At 37.8% G+C, this 25,906-nt stretch overlaps 2 protein-coding genes across 3 annotated transcripts in view; one reads left to right on the top strand and one right to left on the bottom strand.

Annotated features, from left to right (window-relative positions):
• The first annotated feature begins 10 nt into the window (after window positions 1-10).
• On the top strand, window positions 11-24,437 carry TBCE (tubulin folding cofactor E). The gene is made up of 17 exons (XM_054629579.2): window positions 11-101; window positions 293-425; window positions 3,318-3,402; window positions 10,055-10,243; window positions 11,263-11,351; window positions 12,034-12,133; window positions 13,887-13,989; window positions 17,997-18,073; window positions 18,325-18,420; window positions 19,041-19,105; window positions 19,190-19,254; window positions 19,701-19,853; window positions 20,602-20,755; window positions 21,244-21,312; window positions 22,326-22,385; window positions 23,727-23,818; window positions 24,068-24,437. The coding sequence occupies exons 2-17, from the start codon at window positions 326-328 to the stop codon at window positions 24,158-24,160; spliced, it is 1,590 nt and encodes a 529-aa protein (XP_054485554.2). The 5' UTR covers window positions 11-101; window positions 293-325; the 3' UTR covers window positions 24,161-24,437.
• Window positions 22,920-25,906, bottom strand: part of B3GALNT2 (beta-1,3-N-acetylgalactosaminyltransferase 2) — a 29,902-nt gene continuing 26,915 nt past the window's right edge. For both annotated transcript variants that reach the window (XM_077175581.1, XM_054629583.2), the window contains exon 12: window positions 22,920-25,540. In XM_077175581.1, coding sequence (XP_077031696.1) covers window positions 25,406-25,540 — 135 coding nt within the window. In that variant the 3' untranslated portion in view covers window positions 22,920-25,405. The remainder of the gene's footprint in view (window positions 25,541-25,906) is intronic.

Genomic DNA, 25,906 nt, shown 5'->3' with positions numbered 1-25,906 from the left:
GGCCCGGGGTTCGTGACCAATCGGAACGCTCCGAGAGCCGGGCGGGGCGGGGCGGTGGGTGCCGCGCGGGGCGGAAGTGCGGCAGCGGAGTGGCCCCGCCGGTGCGTGAGTGGCGGCCGCGGCCCTGCGCGTGTGGGGCGGGGGCTGAGGGCGGCCCACAGAAGCCGGCTCTGCTCGGGGAGTGGGGAGCGGCACGGGGTGGCGCCGGGAGGCAAAAGAGAAGCTCAAGGTAGGGGCGTTGTGAGAGCAGTGGCTTGCGCGTGTTTTAAGGGCGTTTCTCCTGTGCCTGCAGGTCCGGGAGCAGCCCGGTTCCCGCGGCCCCGGGATGGATACCGGGCTGCCTCCCGACGCGCTGGGTCGGCGGGTCGCCTGTGGCACCGACTACGGGACTGTGCGCTATGTGGGCAGCGTGTCTCCTACTGCAGGTAAGCGCCACACAAGTAATAATCTTCACATTTTATGGCTCTTCTCGAGGTTCTACTCATGTTCTTCTTAATTAAAAAAAAACACTGTCGAGTAAAACGAGGCAATTTACAACTTGATTTTTCCTCATTGTTCTTTTGTAAATATAATGAGTTCTAATCTCTGTGAGGGTTTTGGGTGTTTTTTTTTAAAGTCAGTCAAACTCTTTTTTTAAAGAGTTGTCAAAAAGAGTGTAAGAAGAACTTCACAGTCTTTCCCCTGATCTCTGTGCAGACAGAGTCAGAGAAGGTAAGAGGCAGCAGCAGCAGCAGATCCCCAGACCAGGTGTTCCTTTGATAACATATTGTGTTGGGTTTGTGTGACAAGGCTCTGAGAATGGCAGGGGCTACAGGGGTGGCATCTGCCACCAGAGAAGCTGCCAGAAGCTTTCTCTGTGTCCTACAGAGCTGCTGCCAGCCGGCTCCAGGGTGGACCTGCCACTGGCCAAGGCTGAGCCTGTCAGTAATGGTAGTTGCACCTCAGTGAAACCTTCTTTAAGAAAGGGAAGGAAAAGAGACTCTTTGCACGAAGGTAGCTGTGGCCATAGAAGAGCTGTGTGAGGAGCAGCCCTGCAGACACAAAGGTCCATGAAGAAGGAGGGGAAAGACGTACTCCCCACTCTGGAGAGGAGATTCCTCTGCAGATCTACTGAGACAGACAGGCTGTTTCCTGGCAGCCCAGGGGGATCAGCAGGGATTCAGAGATCCACCTGCTGCCCATGGAAGAGGCACACACAGGTGGATGCCTGAAAGGAAGTGGTGACCACACCAGAGCAGGCTCCTGGTAGACCTGAGAGATAAGCCCTGCTGGAACAGGTTTCCTGGTAGGTCTTGTGTCCTGGAGTAGCCTTTTCCTGAAGGACTACACCCCATGAACAAAGGGTTCCACATTGGAGCAGTTCCAAAGGAAGCATGCTGTAGCCTGTAGGGAGGAGTTGTGTTGGACCACTCCATGGAGACTGTCTTCTATGGGAGGAACCTGCACTGGAGCAGGGGAAAGACCACCCTCTTTGAGGAGGAAGCAGCAGAAATAAGGTGTGATGAACTGACTGTAACCCCCATTCTCCACCTCTCTGTACCTCTCAGGGAGGAGGTAGAGCCCAGGAAAGAGGGAGAGCTGAGGTGGGGGTATTTTTAAGATTTGTTTACTTCTCATTAGGCTACTCTGATTCTGGTTGATAATAAATTCAATTGCTTTCCCCAAGTCTTGTTTTGCCCATAACAGTAATCAGTGGGTGATCTCTCCCTGTCCTAATCTCAGCTCACGAGCCTTTTGTTGTATTTTTTCTCCCCTGCTCAGCTGAGGAGGGGAGTGACAGAGTGGCTTTGGGTGGGCACCTGGTATCTAGCCTGGGTCAACCCACTATAGATGTTCCAATTTATGGGAAGATTCCTGGTGCTTGGAAGAAGACCAGCCTTGCATACAGTTCTAGAAGAGGCAAGAAGAATGACCAGGAAATGTAGACTCATGAGCCTCACTTCAGTTTCGGGAAAGATGACATAGCATGTTTCCTTGGAATCCATTTCCAAGCCTGTGAAGGACAGGATGGTAGTTGGGAGTATTTGGTACTTGTAAATAAGAAGAAGTTGTGCTTGGCAAATGTAATTACTTTCTATGATGATATGACTGTGAATGTGGATGAAGGGAGAACAAGTCAATATTCCTTGACTTCAGTAAGTCTTTGAATAATGTCTTTGTAAAGAATTTTATTTGGAAGCTGAAGAAATACAAGGTAGGTGAATGGACTGTTAAATGATTCTAAAGTTGTCAAGTGACAAAGTAATTAATGACTTGACATCTGGTAATGAGTGGGTACTACAAAGGTAAATGCTGGAGTGTGTATTGTTTCATGTATTCCTCAGTGACTTGGGTGATGAACAGTGTTCACCCTCAAATGGCTGCTGTGATACAAGATAGAATTGCAGTCCAGGTCAAGGTTTATGAACTTTAGGTTTGAGCCCAAGAGATTTAAGGAGGATAAATTTCTCTGTGTAATTTCACTTCTCTGTGACCAGGAAGTATTAGTGACTCAGAGAGCCTGTTGTAAAGGGCTTGGGAGCTAAGTTGGATACTGTTATTTATATGAGCCAGCAGTGACCCCTGTAACAAGCCAAGATACATGTTGTACTGGGTTACCTTAGAGGGAAGTGAGGAACATGGCCTGCAAGTTAAAGGAAGAGGGTGCAGGGGTTCTTGACAAGGTTACACTTGGAATAATGTAAAAATCTGCTGTAGAACTACTCCAGTTCTACACCCTCTCTGGGTGCAGGGGTTCTTGACAAGGTTACACTTGGAATAATGTAAAAATCTGCTGTAGAACTACTCCAGTTCAAGAGGGAGGCAGACAAAACTTGATAGGATCTCAAAGATCTCCTCTCTTGAGGAGTCTTGGAAGGTTACCAGGATGGTAAAGGGCACAGACCATCACATGTGTTGTGGAGAGGTTGAGGTATCTAGGCTTGGTTAATGTGGTGAAGAGAAGAAAAAGTGCCATCCAATGGCTTCCTGCAGCTGTTTGACAGCTGGGTACAAAGATGGCAGAGCCTAACTCTTCTTACAAGTACTAGATTATACAGTAAAGGATAATGGCCACAGCAGGAAAACCTTTCCCATTACATTGCTACATTACAATGCAGCACTGGAATATGCTCACCAGATGTGTTGCAATCTTTCTCTCCTTAGAAATTTTCAGGGTCTGGCTTGGTAACAAATTACCTGACTTTTTTTGGTGCTGGTGATAATCTCCTACTTTGAGAGAGAAGGTTAGGCTAAGTGAACTGCAGAGGTTCTTTCCAGCCGTGATTTCTATGGATATGATGCTGTAAATTTAAAAAAGTATCAACCATTTTTTTCAGGAATTTGGCTGGGCGTGGAATGGGATGATCCTCAGAGGGGAAAGCATGATGGCAGCTATGAAGGAACACAGTATTTTAAGTGCAGGTGAGTTGGTTCACAGCATTGGCAGGTCATATGTGCTGACAAGATGCTCATGGGAAAAGGCCCTTTGGCAATTTTTAGGGCAAACCCTTCTGTTATCAGTTGGCCAATATTAAAAAGATCATAATTCTGAGTGCTCTGACTAGCTAACCCATAGAGGCTTCTGCACTGATATTTATCCAGTTATTAGGGTATAGTAAATATTTAGAAAAAACAAGTCATGTTGGTATGTTATAAAATGAGACTTTTGGATGTTATTACTATTCTTAGTAGGTTTTAGGTCTTTTGCTTTAGTTAGTAAATCAATATTTCCTAGTGACTTTCATTAAGTAATTCTGAACTGAAATATTGGTCCATATTAAGTGTCTTAAATACAGTTTGTATTTGAATTTAAGCTGACTTGCATGTATCTTGTTAAGGGAAAATGCCAAAATCCTGTGAATGATTTGGGTTATATTTGTATCACTAAGGAATTGTTAAATATATTCATTGGATTTAGTACATGCAAAACATAGTGCAGCTGTGTGGGGTTTTTAAATATATGCATGCATTACTTTTAAGTGAAAGGGTTTGAGCACTTAACATGTTTGAAATTGTGGAATACAGGACTCTAAGATGGATATTAACTGCAGCAAGTCATTGATATCTATGTCAGGACACATGCAACAGCTGAAAGTTTGTAAGTTAAATAGTAACTGGATGAGTTCATAGAAGGAAGTCATCAATAGCTCTTAAATGCTGCAGACTGCTAGCTCAGTAAGTTCCTGAGCATAGAAGTGGTGAAAGATGAGAGAATAAAATCTATTCTGCAGAAAAATAAGAAGAACACCCACCTGTGAGGACTGGATATTTTTTCCCTTGTATCAAATAATAATAAAACAAGGCTTGAGGAGGCTAAACACAATACAAGAAAAAAGTCAACATTGCTGGATTTTTTGTTTCAGCTAAAGAATTGGAAATCATGTTTTTAGCACAATCATGTCTTTTAAATTAATATATTGGTGGAAGTTGCTTCCTAAATGTTTTGAATTTACTTGAAACAGTTTCCAAGTTGAAGCTAGCTATGTTCTGCTGCAGGAGGAAACAGTAGAAACAATTGTCTGACCATTCCAAATCTCTCTGGACAGAAAAGGCAATTGAACATTTCGTGAATGTTTTTTCAGATACTTGAGTGCTTTACATTTGTGTGTATATAATATTTATATATCAGTGTATAGACTCTTGGGTTTTTAGCAGCCATTAGTGTGCTTCCAGGAGATGAGACAGACACCTTCATTCTTGATGTAAAAATCAATGTTTTGAGTGAAGCTCAATACCTATAACAAATGTAAATGTTGTGGTCTTTAAACATGTTGTTCTTTCAATACTTGGCTAGTTTCCAATCAGAAGAGGTCCTGCTGGATTCTAAGAGAATACATGGTTCCAGCAGCCCACCAAGACACAGACATAACTTCCTGTGGGCAGACACATTTGTAGTTCTTTTATTGACTATTGGGAAAATGTAGGCAAACTTAAGTAAGAAATAGTTACCTTATTTTAGCAAAATGGTGCTGAAAAACAAAACCCTCCCACAACTTAAAACATCACTTCTTTACTACTACTGATTAGGAGGGAATAATGTTTCTTTGTAGATGAATATACACATCTAAAAAAAATGCTGTATTTTTCCCCTTATCATGAGTATCCTCTGCCTACAAGCCTACTTTGCTCACTCCTTGAATTCTGATAAGCAGAAGCAGCTGATCAAGTAGCTTGTGCTGTAAACAAATGCAGTGAAAGTGTTTTTAAGGCAATTTTGAAAATAACTGCTTTAAAAAATACATCTTTCAGAGTGACATTTGAAAATAAGAGCATAAGAGGAAAATAAAACGGATTTTGAGATTCTCATTACCAGAGAATCTTCTTTCTTTTCAAGTCCTTACTTGAAACAGTAGGTCTGCTTACAGCTCTATGTAGGTTTTTCTCTATAGTAGGTTTTTTGAAAATATGACGTAAACTTTTATGTTTCATAAACAGTGGCAGTATGTTTATCTGGGTCATTATATGGTGATAATTGAACTTCTTAAGAATATGAATACCAAGGAACAAAACAGCCATGCTTCAAATTATGCTGACATCATGAGCATGTTCATCAACCCAGTATCAGCTAGAAATGGCAATGGACAATCTAGTGGTGGTTTTGTGTTCAATTTTTCCCTGATAATAGGATCTTGTTTCTTAATAACTGAGGAAGCTACTATTTTAGCTGTCAGTTGCAGTAGTGTATCATGTAATTAAATTATATTCACAGTCCTTCAAGAGAAATGAGTAATCAAGCCTTAAAACAGTGTTAAAATTTGTATACAGCTTTTGAAACACGAGTGTGCTTTCCAACATGTCCCACAGACCCACTGACACATTTTTATGCATGTGTTCCCCTGGGAAATGTGGGTTTCAAGCACACCTTCCTCCCCTGGTTGTCCTATACTTGTTGCATGATGATCTGCTCCATGATGATTCGAGATTATCTGCTCCATGAAAGATCTGTTTATATTAAATTAGGGCTGTTTTTTCTTCAAGGGTGACACATTCACCTCCAGGAATATCTACTTAGAGCAGAAACAAACTCTTCAAATACAGGAAAAAACATCATTTTAGTGCCCATGAAAAAAAATTATTTCCATTTTGCAGAGGCAGAAAGCATTCCTAAGATTCCTGAGAAGGTTTCAGTTAAGAAGTTTTGTTCATCAGAAACTCGTGCTCTTTGCTGCCAGTAGAACTGTGTTGAAACAAAAGGTTGTCCCTAACCGCTGCTCAAGCATGTACTGTGCACCAGCAGAACCCCAGGATACCATCTAAAACTACAGATGTCTGTCTGTCTTTCCTTGTTTTTTGAAAGCCCAGAGTCAAGTTTCATGTCTGTCTGTCTGTAAACTTTCAAGAACTTGAAGTACTTGCTCATGCTTGCAAAACTTCTGCTGTTCAATCAGAAATTTGATACACCATGGCAGGTTAGTGTCAGGTGGCATTTATAAGCATTGTTTGGTGCCATGGCCTCTTTCTAAAACTTGAAGGATTTTCTTTACTGCTGTGTGTAGATTCTTCTAATAGAAGTTTTGTCTGTTGAACACCTTCCCCTAGAGGGAAGAGATCTGTTCAGATCTGTGTAGAATAGACATGCATGGATTCAAACAGCTCTACTTTATGACACATTGTGAGCCTTATAGTGCATTTGCTGCAGTCATGGTGGTAATTATCTGGAGTTGATCATTTCAAACAGACTCTTCTGGGCAAAGAAGCCCTTTGATCAATGTTTACTGCCTAGGCTGATAAAGCTGACATCTCTCTCCATGGCTCAGAGCTTCTGCATTCAGACAGCTCAAGTGTGTAGCTGTTATGATTTATGTACTCCTGATTTTTCTTCAGTACTGAGAAATGTGTGTGTGTGATATTTCCCTAGCATATGAAGAGCCATCATGTACCTGTAATGATAAGCAGTGCCATCACTTTGTTTTACATTAGCAAAGAATGATGCCAAATTTCCTCCTTACTCAGTGGAAGCTGACAGCTAATCTCAATTTTAATGAATATCCTTGAAGCACCCTGGGCATGCGAACAGATGGGTTGGATGCTTCAGGCTACTGAATCATGAATAGGAAGTGTCCTAGAAGATGACTTCTAAGATTGGGGTCAACCTCTCTATTTTAAAAGTCAGTAGGAAGTGTCAGTATTAACTAGAGCCAGCCACTTGCCAGAGCCCCACTTGTGCATATTCCACATTTTCTGCTTAAGGAAATTGGACCATATCTTCTACCACTCTATTTCCTCACTGTGTTTTGTTCTGGCTGCAAGACAGACATTTGCATACATGAGAACAAAATCCCTGTTCTCAGACTTCTGAGTGTTCATCTTAAGTGAGGTCGATCAGTAATCCATAGGTTCTTCCATCTCATAATATGCATGCTGGATGACTCTTTGGATTATGATTTATCTGTTTAGTTCCCAGTTATGAAGACTGATGGCTAATAGGTGTGGTTTTGCTTTAGTTCATGTGCTGTACATTATTTGTTTGATATGTACATGCAGCTTGTACAGTTCATATGTCCTCATGTGAAATTAATTACAGGCAATGTGTTTTAGGGAAAATGAATTACAGTGACTTCTCTCTTTGAATGCGCAATAATTTTGCCTGAAAATAGGTTCCTATTGCAGTTTCCTTCCTGTCTTTTGTGACAGCTCCTAAAAAAGTAGATCAAATAAATAGACTGGAACTGAAAAAGAAGCTTAGGCTTTGGAATGGATTTAAATATACATTAGTTAACTTATAATAGTGTGCAGAGTAATGGAAAGTGATACCAACAAGAGAGAGAAAACCTATGACCTTTTGATCAGGACAAAAAGAGAAGGGTCTTGAGAGATAAATACACTAAAATTTTCCTATAGCTTTATAATACAGGGGACAGGGTAGCTAGGTTCCTCTGCTTTTTTTGGGGTTTTTTTTTTCCCCTAAGGATAGAACTGGTTCCTGCACAGAAAATGAAGAAGGAGATGCCAGTAGAGTGTAGAGGGATGGTGATGACAAAATCATGGTGATAGGAAATTGGATAGTTGTTGTCAGAATAAATTTACAGCAGGTACCGAGTGTGAATTACAGATAGACAGGAGTACAAGGATTTTTTCCAGAGCCCCAAGCAGAATCCTGTACTATCTGCCATCTATGAAGCTGTTTGACTTAATTAAATGCAGAAGTAATATATTTGGAGGCAAGAGATGTTCTCGTTCAGATCGTAAAAAGGCAATTTACTGTTTTAAGAAGAGGTATTAAGAAAGAATCACATCATTTTTACACTTGAGAAAGTTCAATATTTAAATCAGTCAAGTGTTTGCAAGCTATGAAGAATTTCAAAGGAATGGAAGAAATTACTTAAGGTTACTGGATTAAAAATGTATTAAAAATGCTTACTAAACATGAAAAGTTCATACCAGATTTATATTCTTTTCTATATTATTTGCCTTTCTGCTTCTTTTGTAATCATTGCACTCTAAGCATAGTCATTACAAAACTAGACTGAAAATAGTTTGAAAGTAAATATTATCGAGTTTCTACCTAGGTCCTTCTTAAGGATATGAGAGTAGAAAGGCTAATGAATGAAACTGGCACAGGAAATTTCCAGCACTGATTTTTTAACAAAAATGAGAATACATGGTGTCAAACTATTCCATCTACTTGTAATAGGTTAACAAGATTTGGGGCCTTTAGTTACTGGTTTTTTGTATGAGAATTTTGAACTTTGTAGCACTGGTGGTTTATATTATGGTTTGTTAATTAGACACTTGATGCTCACATGCTGTTTTGAGAAGTTTTATTTACATAAGTGATGTCTTCCTCCTGATACTTTCCTGCCAAAGCCTGTTGTCTTCTCAGCTTGATGGCAGACAGATATTCATAGCTACCAATTTTCTTCCCAATGTTTTCTGGCTGATGCTCCTATCAGATCCTCGCCTGCTCTGTGACACCATTCCCATAACTTGTCTCTGCTAGTTCTTCCCCGATACTGTGTTTCCTCACTAACTTTGCTAGAAAATGTCAAAGCAATTGCATGGTAAGACACGGGAATGCAACAAAGTTTTTTCAGTGCTCAAGAAAAGCCAAGGAACTCCCCTGAACTGACTTAAAGATGCATTATTGGTTGGATATTTCTGTTGAATATTCAAAATTGTTACCAAGTTGGTATCAGGATTTTTCGAAGTTTGTGTTTGTATAAGAGTTCTGAGTGCTACAATTTGTATGTTGTGTCATTTGTGTGAATTACTAGTGAATTATGCAAGTCAAATACAATGTAGCATTCACTAGTCTGAGTATTCCTCAGGCTTTGATAAAACTCCAGGCACATTTATTGTATGATTTAGGTAGCTTTTGTGTCTATCCTTAGGTAGAAACTTCTTTTTCTGGAGAACCTGACTTCATAATGAGTTTGGAAATAACAGAGCAGTTATTTTTTGTCACAGACATATTCTATGAAAAATCTTTTGCCAGGATCTTTTCTCCTGAGAAGCTGGGAAGCTTCAGCTTCTCCATGTTTTGATACTTTGGAATGTGATTTGGAGAATTGTTTACCCAGCATGTGAAATTGTTTTTACTTGATGACCAATGACAGCCACCTGTGTGAAGGCTGTGAGCAGCCACAAGATTTTATTATTCATTCCATTCCTTTCTTTGCTAGCCTTCTGATGAAATCCTTTTTTTTTTTCTATTCTTTTAGTATAGTTTTAATATATCATTTTCTTTTAATATAATATATATCATAAAATAATAAATCAGCCTTCTGAAACATGGAGTCAACATTTTCGTATCTTCCTTTGTCCTGGGACCCCTGCGAACACCACCACAATTTTTAATAATGGTACTGACACTGTAATTTTGATGTGTGAGTACATTTTAGGGAGCTGGTGCTCCAGTTCTCATGGTATCTCACTATGTGAACTTCTATCAAGTACTATCAAAGATACTCTGAGAGTCTTACCTGGCTCGCTGGGAACAGCGATGTTTACAATTAGCCTGTAGAATTGCCTTTTGACTGCTTTGCTCTCAGTACTTCTGTTTAAAGCAGTAATTAATTAGTCAATGTTAAGATAACAGTTTATATTTCAACTTTTCCTGACTGCTCTATTCTAGGCATCCTAAAGGAGGATCCTTCATCCGGCCAAACAAGGCAAATTTTGGAGTAGATTTTCTTACTGCAGTAAAGGATCGGTATGGATTGAATGATAACCAGGATGTTCAATGTGGCACAGGGAATACCGTAGTATTTGGAACGAAGACTGTGGAATTTGTTGGCATGGATTCTGTTGCAGAACAGCAAAGGCAAGTATTATATATAAAAAATCTAAGATACATTATTAGTGATTGATCAATCAAGGTATTTAAACTGTAAGGATTGCAATGCACATTAAATTGTGTCTAAAAGCAAGCCAGACTGCACTGTGGTGGAGACAAAAAATCCTCCAATTGTGCCTTCCTAATTTACAGGTTTTACAAATACAAACTGGGATTATGTCATGTTTAAGTGCTAATAATCCTCATTCAGGTTTCATAAAGAAGCAGATGATGATATCTGGTGAGAAATGAGCAATAAATTATCATCATGTTGGCAGTCATCATACACATGCATGGTCTTTTTAAAATAGATGTATTTTAATGTTTTCTAAATATTGTACAGTGTTTTGTAGTCTTTGTTTACTCATATCACAAATTAATTTCTAACCAAGAGAGGAAAGACAGAAAGTCACTGTACTGCTAGTGAAGAAGTTTTTCAATCAGTTGATGTCATGTTTATGTACCTAGAAGGATAAGAAAAGAAATAACTTAATGATGTGTTATAAATTGCAGTTCTAATGGCCTCCAGCAGAAGAGATGTATTAGTTCAGTAGGTGGCAGTCACCTTCTGAGCTGATATTCCACAACTATTCTCCTTTTCTTCCAGAGCATACTAAGCAGTCAAAAATAATTCTGATGGGTGATACAAAGACTGCCCAAATAACTCTGAACCTCTTGAAAAACATGTTACAAGAAACCTTTTTAACTCAGAATCTCTAATTAAATTCCAATTTGCACAGCTATATTTAATCTGTTTTACCAACTCTTTATTTCAGTTGGAACTATGGTTCAACCAGACTTATTTTGTAGTAGTGATGTAAAGGCAAAAAATAGAGATGTATCTCTTTTTGAGTGCGAATGACACTGCAGTGTGGTAATCTGCACATTGCTAATTCCAAAGGAGATACACATGAAAAGGATGTTATGGACTTGTAAAAACCAGGCATTTATGTAACATACCTATTTCTGTTTGAAGATTACCTAACAGAATGTTCTTTCTCACATAGACAACTGAACAAACTGGTGAATATCTCAGTGCGTGAGTGTGCAGTGAGCCATGCTGGTCAGGAAGAGGAAATCAGCAGAACATGTGCCAGTATCCTTTTCTTGCTGTATTGTATGATGCCACAAATAAAGTACATACTTTAGCATTCCAAGTGTTCACATCACTGAATGATGCTTGTATCCTTTTATTTAAAAAAAAGAAAAAATTAAACCTGAAGTTTATATTTAAAAGTTTAATGTAATGTTAAAAAGTTAAACAGCCAGGCGCCTACAATTTTTGAGAGGAAATGCAAATTGTGCATAAAAATAGAAGTGTAGTCATAGGTTGTTATTGTGACTGCAGTTTCAGAAGGCTCCAGCAATAGTTTTTTTAAAAATTCCCTAGAATAGATAACCATATAGAAGTAGAACTGATATGTTCTGTAGACAGCAGAGGTTTCCAATATATAGCAAATAATCTGTTTAGTACACTGCATGCGGTGGCAGTGTTACAAAACTACAAAGCAGTTTTTATTTGTTAATTTTTAAGGACTTATAAGAGTTCCTGTCAGTATAGAAATTAATCCATTTGAGGATTTGTGTGGTTAAGCTCTTCTATAAAACTATAAGCCATTTCCATATCAGAAATCAAAATAGAATTTGCTGTAACTGAGCAGTACCATCCCTTAGTGTAATCTATTTCTCTTTGATTCAAAACGAAACCCTAATTCTAATTCTGAAAAAAGGAAGTTCAGTTTTGAGATAAGTTTATTTTTCTTAACAAGAAATTTCAGATATGAGGCATATAAACCTATCAAAAAATCTGATATCATCTTGGGAGACAGTAGTAGCTATTGCTTCTCAAGTTCAAAATCTGGAAACACTTAATGTCAGGTATAAATATTCATATTTGGGTTTCTCTTCCTTTGGGGTAGGAACAAAAACCAAGAGGCTCAGGATTCAGCTTTCTAAATGTAACTGGATACAACGAGACTTATTCTAATGGGAGCTAAGGTTTTTTTTGTTTTTTTTAAATCTTGTTTTTAAGCAACTGCTGAAGTTGTGGGCTGTAATGTGGGCTATATTTTTCTGACATCTGTATTCAAGAAGAACCCTAGGAGTTCAGCTTCTGTGTAAAACTAAGTTCTGGAGAACATTTTCTTCAAAGTTTTAAGATTTGATCTTTGGGTTTTTTTTATTATTGATACATTCTGGCTGCTCAGGCAGGTCTGCATTTAAGAACCCACTTTTGTTTAGCCAACCATGTCTTGACACTAAACTTAATTATCCATAATGCTTTGACTAAACCGTAATTATCCGAAACCTTTGTCTATTTCTGTCCTAAAATGATGCTGATAAGAAACTGTTGAGACCATGGTGACAGATCTAGGGGAAAATTTCCTGTACAATGATGACATTGGAAAAGGAAGGAGGATGTTGTTAAATAAAGCTCCAATTGTATTGAAACAAGAAAATTCATAAAATAATTCCAAAATAAAGAACATTTCTAGTACACACCTATACACTGTAATTGGCACATGCCGCAATAATTTTCTGGTGTGAAGTAACACAATGGATTAAGTAGCCTAAATCACCAGATTTTTATATTTATTCTTATTGTTATTGTGACAAAAATGTATTGTTAAAGTAGTTATAGGTGTTCTATTTTCTTCAATATTTAGCAATGAACAGCTGTTTGCAACCTGGGTGCTATTTGTAAATCTATCTTTGCCTGGAGCATATAATGATTTATTGTTATCAGCGTGCATCAGAATACAGAGAAATTTATTTTAATTCACCTGGAATAATTTTTTTCAGTTTTTCATTGTTGAGAAGCGTACTCCAGACTGAAGGGTCTTCAGAAATTTTTTGTAAAAAAATGGAAAACAAAATGAGATTGATGCTGGAATCTGATGCTTGCAACTACAAACTGATATAGTCTGAATCAGTTTTGTATTGTTTTGACCTTCTGTTTGCTTTAAAAAAGAAAGAAGGTAAATCAGTTACTGATTTTTTTGTGCATGGAATGTTGGAAGAAGAATAAAAGTGATTAACCATCCACCAGCTTTTATGTGGAAATTTTACCCATAAGTGTGTAACTATAAACTACATTGAGCAGTTTTTATGAGAATATGCAGGTAGATTATGCCTTAGGAAAGAAATAAAAACTTCTCTTTCAGGGTGAATAATGAAAACTGATTTGAAGACTGCAGATTTGAGGATCTTTATCTTTTCTTCTTTGTAGTGATACTTGCCTATTGAGAGGGGATTTTACATACTTTTGTTTTGCTGGGGTCTGGATAGTCTTGTGGGCTCTTCATTTTCAGTCAACACTAAGGAGTTTAAGCCCAAGCTCTGGCTTTGTTTCATTTAATATTAATGAAAATCATTCTTTTCATGTTGAAAACTTAGTGAAAGAGGCCACAGAGGAATAAATATGCATTCTGGAAGCAGGAAAATAAATTAGGAAAGAGTATGTTTGAATATAACTAGAAATATATTTTATTATATTTTAAAATATGTGACATCTTGGCAGTGATTTTAATTTTTGGGGTGTGTAAATTTCTCTTTCTTTAATATGTAGCTCCAAACTAATTACTTAAATAAATGTGATTATTCATTATGCAATTTTTTTTTTTTAATGCAGTGAAAACAAAATGAAGTTTCCATCTACATCAACTTTTACATCCAGTGCATTTTCAAACTTGAAGATTCTGGCCCTTAATCAAACTGAAATAACATGGACAGAGGTAATAGCCTTTCCTGATTTTTTTAAAATTTAATATCATTAAGTTTCTGAGGCAAGGGAAACACAATAAATATTTGTGCATTGTATTGTTCTACTGAAATCAAATCATCCTTAGAAAAGTGCTGTGGGGTAACTGTGTTGGTTACATGTTGACTAATGTACTTCCTACATAATGAAGGAAGTAATATTGGCATAGGAGTCTAATAAGAAACATTTTACTTCATCTAGATCTGTAAATTGCCAAATCAAAAGAAAGCAGTTGGAGTACAATATAGCTTTGTGTCCCAAAGTTTTTTTTAAGTGAAAACCTTTTGGTTTGTGGTAGCTGTTGATAATTTACGTGTACTTGTCTGCATGCAATAGAACAAATGCAAAGAGAAAGAAAATATTTCCTTACGATGAGAAAAACTTTGTTTTGGCCTCACTTTGCATCAGCAGGAGACTGATTGGTATCTTTGCCCATACTGATGGTTCTTGAACCACGTGATGCCTGGTTATTGGCAGCAGAGAGCAGAGGATAAACAAAGCTCTGACTTGTTTAAGGCACTGAAACATGTGCACACTTAAATGACTCTCCTGGTGTGGTGGCTTATTAGGAATGAAGTCCTGTTGTCAACTATAGTTAGCAGTGGGCCTTTTTTCAGAGATGGGGCTTAAGACGTGCATCTCAGTGTCCTGGTTCTTAGAATAGCTTCTAAATTCCAAACTGTTATTTGGATTTCTCAGGGTCAGATTTTGTAGTACTGCATTGTAAAGTTACATGACTTTTCAGATTTCAGCTGCTAGCTGCTATCCAGTAAAAGAGCATTTAACAAAACTGGGGCTTGAATAGAAAGAAGCTTCTTCATTCTCTTGTCTTGCAGCAGGACTAGAGGAAGGTCACTGCTGTGTTTTTGTTTACTGTCCATTCACTGTACTCTTAAGATTGCTTGTGGGATTTATGGCAGGAGAGTCCATAATCCTTCCATAGTAGCAGCAACATGAATGGTGAAGGGAATGGAAGAATTAAGTGGCTGCAAACACTTTAAATGTCACCTAGTGCTCATGAGAGTAAATCTGTTCATTGTGGTGTTTAAAATGTTGGTACCTGCCAGCAGCTGTCCTTCATCCCTCCATGGGGTGACTGAAAGGCTGGTTGGAGCCATGGCTGCAGATCAGAGTTCTCCAGGGCTAACTCAATTGCAGTGAGAAAGCCCCAGCTTAGCCAGAGCAATTTAAAATTATGCAGCTTTTGGGTTTTTCTTTTTTTGAAAATCTGTTTTAGTTGATGATTCATCATTGGCCATAAAGACATCTTTGGTTCCAAAATCTGTTTTATAAATTTGTTCCAGTTCATTCCCTGTAAGTTAGGAGACATAAGCCTGTGCTTGAAAGTGGTGTTCCAGGGCAGTCAAACAAAAGGGGAAAAATAAAGGCATGTGCCTGACATCAGTACTCTCTGAATAAATTACTTGAAAATGTCACTGCTTAAGCTCTGAGGGGAGTTACTTGAAAATTCAACTTTCAAATAGAAAATAGTCATGAACATAATCCAAGCAAATGAGAAATAAATTTAAATCGTTGATGGCAATATAAGCAAAAGTCTTAGGAGTGTTTTAATTTTAATTAAAACAATTTACGGTGAACAGCATTTCAAGATTACTTGTTGTTATATGTAAGAATATATGGCATTGAGATAGTTATAATTGGATTTTTTTAGTTTGTTCCTCTGTTTTGAAGTATTTTTCACAGGAGAGGGACATGCTTAACAGTTATGCAGTAATGCATAGCTCCACATTCACATGCCTTGAGCATCTGTTTTCAGAAAGAATTCTTTCATTAGTATATGATTTGCATATATCTAAATACTTCTGAGATTATTAGTATATCAGTAAAAGAGCTTATTACTGTAGAATTGTTGATTGATTGTTCAAAACATAACATATAACTTTCAAGGGGGGAAAAATGTCCTGTAAAATGACTTAAAGTTAGCAGCCATTGACTTAGAAATTGAATTAATGCATTTGAGTGTAATGAATTTGTATTTATGGCTCCAAACCCTTTCTTTCTTATTCAGCTTTTAAATCATAATGTTATATTTGTGAATCTGTTTTCAAACTAAGATTTTGTATTTATAATATAATCTACTATTATACAGGGTAAAAGAAAAATCTGGGTTAGAACAGAAGTGCAGGATCATGCTTCTGACACTAGCAAGTAGCAGCAGGTAGTTGGGAAAAATTCTAGGCAAAGGGTAAGCACATGGTAAGAGCTTCTTAGAAAGTAATCTGGAATTGTGTGGCTTTGTGAGCTCAAGACTATATACCTCTAATTAATATTTGTGAATATTTTTGTTTCATGATTTATCTAACTGTATTAAGGACCCATTTGAAAATTCTGCTGTGCATAGCATTTAGCATAAATTCAACCTTTTTTGGGTTCTGATATTGCTGCCTGGTAATTTCATTTAGGAAGTCCCAATGGTTTATATGAAAGTAACTGAGAACAGCTATTCTCCATTTCATAGTTTTAATTCCTGTTTAGCTTCTTTGTGCCTTTCCCAATCATATTATTTGCTTCCTGGGATAAACAGACTGAAGATACAGGAACATCATGAACTTACATGGTGACAATTGTTTCTTGTTCTCATTTTTATTTCTTTTGCAATGGCTCTTGCATTTCCATTCTTCTGGTTTGAGAGCATCAGTGGCTCTCTTCTGGGTATTTGTTACCTCCCCATCAGCTTTCCACAATTAGGCCCCAGTCTTTCCTGAAGGTTAATTCACAGTGTCAGATCTGTGAACTTTTGTTTCTGAGGAAGCTATTTTAAGCAGTAGCTGGAAATTTGGCAATTTGAGTTTTTTGGAATTGTGCTGTGACCTATAATTTAGCAATTTTCTAGTCATATTGAAAAATCTTCAGATATTTCAGGTTTGTGCAGATATTTCAGGTTTGTGCAGTTTTTTTATTCCATCCATCCCAATGCTGGGCTGTTGTGGGGCAATCTCTGTTACTGAACATGCACCTCATTTCTCTTGACTCTGCAGGTTTCTTGTCATGCTTCTTCATCATCAGTGCATACCTATTTTGGTCTATCTTGTTGATATGGGGGAACACTATCAGATTAAAGAGATGAAATATCTGTTCCCTACTCTTGCTTTAGAACAGGAAAAGTTGTTATATCTAAGTTTGTGTTTGTGTGTTACAGATATGACAGGAAGTTGGTTTTTTCATATTTTTGGGGGTGAAACAGTTGAGCTCCAAATCATAGGCTGCCTCTGGAGGAGATCTCAGTGTTTACCCTTGGCATGGTGCCTCTTATGAGTTAGTTATATGGATCTGCAGCTGGATGGATTCATGCTGTGTAAAGTTAAATAAAACTGTGTAAAGTAAAATAATATCTTTTATGCAATTTCAGGGCATAAGATCTAAAACAAAAGTATCTTTGTTCATTTTGTAGACTTTTTTGAATGAATTTATTTTCTTTAGAGAACTTGAAAACTTCAGGATGTGTTGAATTCATGCAATTCTTGGCTTCTAGCGAGTTATAGACTGGCACAGTCCCAAGACAGAAAAGGCTTCAAGCTCTGAAAAATTAACATATTAAAATATACTATCAGATGTGTTATGTGTATTAGCTATATACATATATACTATACATAGTTTCTGGAACTTCTGCACATGTATAGAGTTTGTACAGCCAATTCCTCACCTCATCATAGGGAATACCAGGTCACTCCAACTCACTGAATGAATTCACTCAGTTTCCAGTCTCAGCTGTGAGCGTGGCCACAAGCCTGGGACTTACAGTCCTGTGACTGCAGAACCCCTTTGATGTCATCTGTGCTGGCAGATCCAGACACAGGAGAGCCATCTGGAAGAAAGGGAAGACTAGGAAATCTTTAATAATTGTTCTTCTGGTTTGGGGAGCCATAGCTTGTTCTGAACACATTCAGAGCAAATTTGCATGAAATATAATTTCTGAAATATTCCCATCTTTTGTAATATTAAATAAAGTTTTGCTCTTAGGTTCTTCTTTGTGCTCAAGGATGGCCAGTACTTGAAGAGTTGTACCTTTCTTCTAATAATATTACAGTTTTGGAACGGTGAGTAACATGAGTCAGTCAGTTGTTAGCCACTGGTGTACCACAAAGTTACACAGCACATAAAGTTACATTCCTGTAGCATTTACATCACCAAAACAATAATTGATGCAAATTTCACATGATGTATTTCAGAACATTTATAAATGTGCACAATTGCGTGCATGCAATTATATACCTAGGAAAATAGTGTTTTCATTGGCCAATAACTTTAAATACTCTGGTTTTGTGTTTGTTTTTTTCCAATATATCAGGCCTGATAATGTCCTGCAGACCCTGAAGTTGTTAGACCTTTCAGATAACCAGCTACTGGATGGAAATCAGCTGCATCTCATAGCACAGCTCCCCAGGTAGCTGTAAACAAACTTGCTGGAAATTCTTTGTCCTAGATATTCATCTCCATAGTCCTTGTTGGCTGAAATATGATAGTATTGATGTTGCATGAAAGATTCATGAGATCTTGAAATAAAGGCATTTTGCCCTCTTGAGGATAGTAACTGCATTATTTTGTTGAGCTATTTTAATATAATCTTGCTTTTGTTGTATAATAACACATTCTTCAGCTGTGTGTTATTAGGTTTTCATTATACATCTATGAAATGAAAGTGATTTACCACACTTTGCTAATTTGCAGAATTATCATCTTACCCTGTACACCAAAACAGCAGCCATGATTTTCAATAGCCACAAGCTATTTAAAAAAAAATCATTTAGAAAATGCCACATTTTAAATCCAGGAGCCATTCTGAAAGTTTGAAATTGTTGCACTTACTCACTGAAAATTTTATTCCCTGAACACAGCTGAAGTCTGGGTACTGCCTGTGAGGCTGCTTTTCATTTGTCAGTGATGCTGCACCACATCAAAAGCTGCAGATCTTTATTAAGAAAAGAAAAAAAAAATCAGGTTGTATCTCTTTGCAAATAACTTCCTGTGCCACATACAGTGATGATTGTGTCTATTAAATTTCAGATTAGAACAGCTAATACTTAGAAACACTGGGATATCTTCTATACACTTTCCTGATGCTGGATTTGGTATGTAAAAGAAGTAATTTATTTATAGTTTTAAAATTCTGTTTATTTAAAGTTTTCACTGTTTTCCTGTTACTCTTTTCCTAGGATGCAAAACTAAAATGTTTCCTTCGCTAAAACGCCTTGCAATAAATGACAATAAAATATCACAGGTAGGTTAGATTATGATGGTTTCACATTTTGTAAATAAATGCATTTTTGTTTAAGAGTAACTTTAAGTTTGCTTTTTAAAATTTTATTTTATGTGTAAGATTCTGAGGTAACTCTTCAACACTTTGGTCAATACAGAGGCATAGTTTAAGAATGTAAAAATATTTCTTAACGTTAAAAAACACGTTTATGTTATGGCAGCTACCTTATAATTTCTCTCAAAGAATTCTAATGATCTACAGTTCGAATTTCTTGTTTTGGTTTGTTTTTTAATTAAATGGAGTGCAGTTCTTTCCTTAGCTACTCGGACAGGATCCAAGTACTTGGTTCAGATGATCTAAAGAATTTTTCCAGTCACGTTTGTTGTACAGGAAAAGTCAGTGTTACCAAGTATTGTTCTGAAATGAAGTTTTATATTTCCTCAAAAGACTCTTCCCTTCCATTTCAGTGGTCATCTATCAATGAGCTTGATAAACTGCCAAGTTTGCGGGCACTGCAGTGTAACAATAACCCCTTCGTGGACACAGAGAAGAACCCAGAGACCCTGAAACAGCTCATTATTGCCAAGATAAGCCAGTTGGAGGTTTTGAACAACTGTGAGGTGTGTGATACTTCAACAAATTGCATGAGTCTGGCAAAAACTTTAAATCACTGCCTGAGGAATTGTTTTCAATTTCTTTTAAGATTATTGATTGTTTGGGTGCAGGAAAATTAAAGTGCCAACTAATCCATCCCCTTGTCAGTGGGGCAGTCACAAGCTCAGTACTAGACTGAGCCTTCTTTGTGAGTATTGCTAACTCAGTGGGGACTTGGACTAGATGGGTCAATGGTGTTTTTTTATCAGTGCCGGAATTGTGTTGAAGTTGCAGGACTGTTAACAAAAAACCATACTCTTAAAAGAAAGAAAAAATAGAAAAAGCAGCATAGTCCGATCTGTTTCAGTGACAGCAATACCAACATTTGCCTTCTGCAATAGAGAAATATCATAATCCACACCAAATCAAACTTTCAGCAAATGTTTATCATAAAGGAGAGCAGAAGCAGCATCTGACCCATTGCTATACAAGGCATCCTTGCATCACCATATACAGCAAAATCTTTGCTTAGGTATTAATTTATGGTTCAGTGAGTACACAGAGGGGCTTAATGGCTCTAAAATATACTGAATATATGGATGACTCAGTATTTGGGGACATGGTTTGTAAGATTCTTGGGAGCATTGAAACATACTGAACATCAAGTAAGACCAGGGAGTCTGTGGCACTGATTAGATTTTGTTCTCTGGAAAGTTATATAATTTTATTATAAGTTATGTAATTAAATTATGTGCCATTCCTGTGTCAGTACAGATCCTTCCTGCTGAAAGAAGAGGAGCAGAGCTTGATTATCGCAAAATATTTGGAAAGGACTGGCTAGAAGCTGGCGGGCATTGGAACCCAGAGAAAAACAAACCAAGTGAAGAATTTCTTGCTGCCCATCCTAGATATCCAGCACTTTGTCTTAGTAAGTACAAGCAGAGTACAATAGCATTTCCTCACCTCTGGCATTGTGGCAGCACTGGTTTGGTCTGTTTTCAATTTCTCTTCCCCTTGGGTGTTTTTCCCATGTGCTGCTACAGCCTTAGGAAAGCCCATGCATTGGCAAGCCTGTGTGCCAGTGGGTTTCTGCACAGAACTACATCCTTTGGGGCATTGATGCCTCAGGAACTCTGCCTCCTGGCCTCAGAGACCTGAGCACCTGTGTCTGTCCATCCATCCATCCATCCATCCATCCATCCATCCATCCGTTCTCCCACACCCCTGTCCTGGATGCTGCAGCAGCTGGACGAGGCTCGTGTCCGCAGCACTGTGTGGTGCAGGGGCCACCATGGCTGTGCCGAGGGAACGCCTGACTGATCCTGCACCGCAGTGGTCCTAGGTCTTCAGTGTTAGTCTTTGAAGGGTTCTACTACTTTTCTATTTTTTTTACTTCTTCTATTTTTCTTCCAACAGAATATGGAGCACCTGAAGAAGGAGAACTGAAGGGACAACAGCCTTTGACTCTGAAAAATCAGCTCCTGAGTAAGAGGCCAGAAATGGTCAAAATTGTTCCTTCTGCATTTAGAATATTTTGTGAGCTTAGTGTCTCCTAGGTGTAGATGGAGAACAAAAAGTTCCAGCTTGTAATTTTGATTTTCTGAACTGTCTCAGTGAGTTTGACTGGAAAGCTGATTCTGTGTACTCTCATTTTCCCCCTCAACCCAAGCCAAATGATTTTCTCAACTGAGATTTAATGGAGAACAAAGGTTATTGATACTCCATTCTGACTGTGTGAATGGCTTCTTTACAGAAGACATCTCAGGCTTTAATCTCAGCTGCTCTGTTTTGTATTTTACCTTTTCTATAACTTCTTTAGGACAGACAAGAAAAACATGGGTAGCTTTGGTATTTGGGGCTGTCTACATATTTAATCTAGGTTACATCCTCGACTTGCAAATTCATGTAGCTGTGTTTCCCAGCTGATAGAATAACTGAAAATTTTTACTTCATGGGCAAAATAGGCATTACATTCTAATGCATTTAAGTGGAAGACTAAATAGAACAAGGAGTCTTATTGGCTAGACATAAAATAAACCTTTGTTTAAGAATAAGTCTTTTAATCTCTGTAAAATAATTAGGCTAATTATGTCCTTCGAAAGTCTTTGTATGGTGCTTTTGAGAGGAACAAAAGCCTGTTTTAAACTGAATAAGCAATTTCCATTCTACTGCAGGTTATTTTTTTAAAAATTAAATAGAAATTAAGCATTTTTAAGTACTCATTTTGACCAAAAAATCTTTAATCTTTAAGCATTTAGGGAGTCACCTCTACAATAATTTACCAAAGATGAATAAAACTTGGTTATTTTCATTAATTAATTTTTCAGATAATGACTAAATGTTATCTTAATTGCTGAGATGCAGGCTACCTCCTAATTTTTGAGAGACCAGGCTGAGCTAAGGGAAACAATTTGTAATAAAAAGAGACAGAAAGACTATGCTTCTGCCAGAACAGGCCTTATTGTTCTTTCACTAATGCCTCACCCTTCTTCTTTAAGCGCTCACAATTAAGTGTCCTGAGAAACCTGAACAGAAGCCAGTGGAGAAAAAACTACCAGGTAAGAAGTCTTGGCTTATGTTCAAGTAGTTGTTTCATTGCTCCTTTTCAAACAACTGTATTAAATAATGGCAGCTGCCTCTGGCTTTGTCAGCTCCTGAAAGCTTTTCCTCTGTCATATAAGGAAATGAAAAAGACAGAAATTATTTGAAAAGTCATAATTCTTCTGGCCTTCATACTTACTTTCAGTCCAGTTCAAAGATGTAAAGGTGATGCTTTGTTGTAAAGTTGATGCTCTGCTGCTGGTGTCATGTTTAATAGTCTGAGGCAATTAAAGGTCTATTAACAGGGATGAAATCTGGTGGATGTGTTAACCAAGTAACCAGAACATGAAGTCCTAAGAGGCAACCACAGTGTGTAAATCTAGATATTGAGGTCTAGTATCTAATCCATGAAGTTAGAAGTCTAGTTCTGACCTCCATCAAATTCATGCTTTGAAGTTTTAGTGTCTGTGGTGATACTAGAATGAATAAGACCATTCTAAATTAAGTTGATGTTTTGGAAAGATGTGTCAGAATGAAGTCTGAGAGAAAAGAAGAATTCAAGCTTTATTCTAAAATAAAAATCACATTTATTATCACAACTTGCATAAAATCAGATAGATACAGCTTTTACAAAAATGTTTGATAGAAAAATATTTGTCTAAGTACAATGTGTGGTATTACAGGAGTAACTCGCTATTGCTGTGCCTTTAGATAAAGCTTCAAAAGAAGTGAAAGTTCAACCAAAATACTGAGTTTATCTATTGCAAACACAGGTATCACCTCTGGAACAAACTACATCTACTCATTCAAGATCCATTACAAAAAAATACCCCTTCCTATAACTGACTTCATAATATAAACAACTCTGCTGACAATGTTTTTGGAACTAATAAGTCAATACCATTCCTAAGAATGTCACTAGTTCCACCGTGCCATTTCCTTACTTGTGCTGGGAAAGCCAATTCCTGGTAATGAAAACTGCAAGGAACAGTCGCCAGATGCAAGTAGTCAGAACCTGGCTAGTGTGTGTCCCAAAGGTCACTTAGTTTAGCATGTAGAAATATAAACTCAAAAAAGGTAAATTATGAAGCTGTAACACTTTAACTTGATGTATGGGATCAAAGTGCTTACTCTGTAGCAGCACATCCTGCCCTATCCACCACAGGTGAAACCATTTTCCACTTGACAGTAGCAGATATGGTTTCAGGTACCTTAGACATTATTGCAGTGTTAGAACTGAAGCAGCAATACAGCCTTTCACTGTTGCTATAAGCAAGTAAAGTGAAACACTGGTACTTTGCTACAGCTCAGTGGCAGCAGCATTTTTCCAATAACTTTTCTTTCTCTCCCCTCAACAGAGTCTATGACGATTCAGAAGGTCAAAGGACTGCTGTATCGCCTGTTTAAAATTCCTGGTTCAGACCTGAAACTGTCCTACAAAAGTTCTAAAGTGAGTTAAAAACAGATATTGAAAAACAAAATATTTCATGCTGCTAAAGGTCCATAGCATGTTCTAAAATACTATATAAAGACATTAATTTCACTTGAGGAGAGCTGGCTTCATGCTGTCATTTAGGACCTAATTTCATTCCTGTAATAGGACAGATTCTCCCTGACTGCAACTGCCTGCTATTTGGTTTACATGAAGGGATTTCAGTGTAAGTCTGATTAGGTTTTTTTTTTTGCTTTCTCATTCTAGCTGGAAGGAAAAGAAGTTGAACTAGACAATGACTTAAAGCCTTTGCAGTTTTATTCAATAGAAAGTGGAGACTGTGTGTTAGTACGGTGGTAAAGAAGGGACTCTCTTTCTGGACTGAAGGAAAAGCTGACACAAAAACTGCAGAAGAGAGACAGACACATGGACAGGCTGTGCCTAAACAGACATACAGGTGAATATGAGTTTCACACACGTGGAACCAAAGGGCTGTACAATTGTACTTTCAACTCCTCAACTTGATCATCAGCCTCCATGAAAACATCTGCTCATTTGTCCTACTGGAGAGATACCAAACAGTGCTTAAATGCTTCAATTAAATAAAACTCAAGGTCATCCTTTTGCCAGAATTTTATACTGCCTTCCCCCAGCAGCAGTGAGAATTTGTTTTACTGAACCGAGTACAGGGTTGAGTTGTGATGTCTCTGCTATCAAGACAAGATCAGTGCTGCACTGAGAGGCCACTTCCTCTTTGTTTTCACCTACATCCAACAACCTTATAGTGAACAAAATCCAGTAGTAATTTTAGAAGTATCTACCTTAGATGATTAAGGTCAAAATCTGCCAGACCTTTCTTCTACCCAACAGTGTTAACATACCACATTATAAATAAGTTCTCAGTACACTGCAAGGCATTGCTATTTATTTTACAATCTTTAGCGTGCTGTTCCTCAAGCTTATTTTACTTTCACTTGTGTAACCTCAGATTCACATCTAGTCAGAATGAGCTCTCAGAAATCCCTCCTAAATCAGGCCAAGTTTGCAGTACTTGAAGATTTGGTATAAGCAAACCTTGATTTTATTTTTATCTAAAATGACAATGATATAAACAAACTAATCACAAATCCTAGCCCCCATTGCTGTCCCTGTCCCTGCACAGATGAGGGCAGCCCCTCAGACAGCACAGAATGTGCTGCAGCAAGACTTACCAGCTGCCCTGGTGCTGAGCACAACTCTCACAGGAGCCTGGAACAGCCCCATACTGAATCAAATCAGTAGTGCTTCAATTTACAAAAGACAGGCTAGTTGGCATTCTTATGTGCATTTATTAATTACAAGTAGGTCTTTGACTTTATCTAAAAAGGATTTTTTTTTTTTTAATCTTGAACATTTTGGTTTTTGTCTGATCAACATCTATACTATAGAAAATGAATAGTATCAGTCCACTTGAAATTATCAAAAGGGATGTGCAAATATTGTTATACTTCAGTTGAAACCCAGCATTAAAAGGTACCTTAGTATTTCTTATTGTTCCAGGAATGAATCCAAATGTACACTTTTCCATGATCATTGTACACTACCCTGTTTTCCAAGGCAAGTCCATCATCTTTCCTCACATCTACATGGATCTCCACACAGTTCCTTTAATCTCCAGAGCTCTTCCAGCTCCTGGGGCGAGTACTGGGGGGAAGACAGCATGCCACTCTCACATGTCTTCTCACACAACCAGAGACCATCCTGTTAAGAGAGAGAGAGAAACATTTCAATAGCTTTTCTTATAAAGTATGTAGTCTCCAACAATCTTCACTTCCAAGAATCAGGTGTTTATTGTTTCTAGCAACAAACATTGCACACAAAGATCCCAAACTCATTTTCTAGACCTATTCAGAGAACTTGGGGGTAGGGATGGAGTCTGCAGGTGGTTTGTGGCAGTTTTGTGGTTTTTCTTTTAAATACATCTTTAAAATACTTTTTTCCCTCTGGATTTTAATTCAATGGTTATTTCAATTCCTTTTTAAAGAAAAAAACCACCATTTCTCCTGTTTTATGCTACTTGGAACAGCAGCCATCTCCTCTTTCTGTAAGGTCAGACACTTCCTTCAG

The sequence above is a fragment of the Agelaius phoeniceus genome, chromosome 3, assembly GCF_051311805.1.
Source record: "Agelaius phoeniceus isolate bAgePho1 chromosome 3, bAgePho1.hap1, whole genome shotgun sequence".
In the NCBI taxonomy this organism is placed as follows: domain Eukaryota; kingdom Metazoa; phylum Chordata; class Aves; order Passeriformes; family Icteridae; genus Agelaius; species Agelaius phoeniceus.
This window is presented reverse-complemented; position numbering and strand designations above follow the sequence as displayed.

Excerpts from the sequence above, each read along its gene's own strand:
- TBCE (XM_054629579.2), top strand. The coding sequence starts at position 326 with ATGGATACCGGGCTGCCTCCCGACGCGCTGGGTCGGCGGGTCGCCTGT. Across the intron at positions 13,990-17,996 it reads CTGAAATAACATGGACAGAG|GTTCTTCTTTGTGCTCAAGG; the intron begins GTAATAGCCTTT and ends TTTTGCTCTTAG. Across the intron at positions 18,074-18,324 it reads AATATTACAGTTTTGGAACG|GCCTGATAATGTCCTGCAGA; the intron begins GTGAGTAACATG and ends CCAATATATCAG.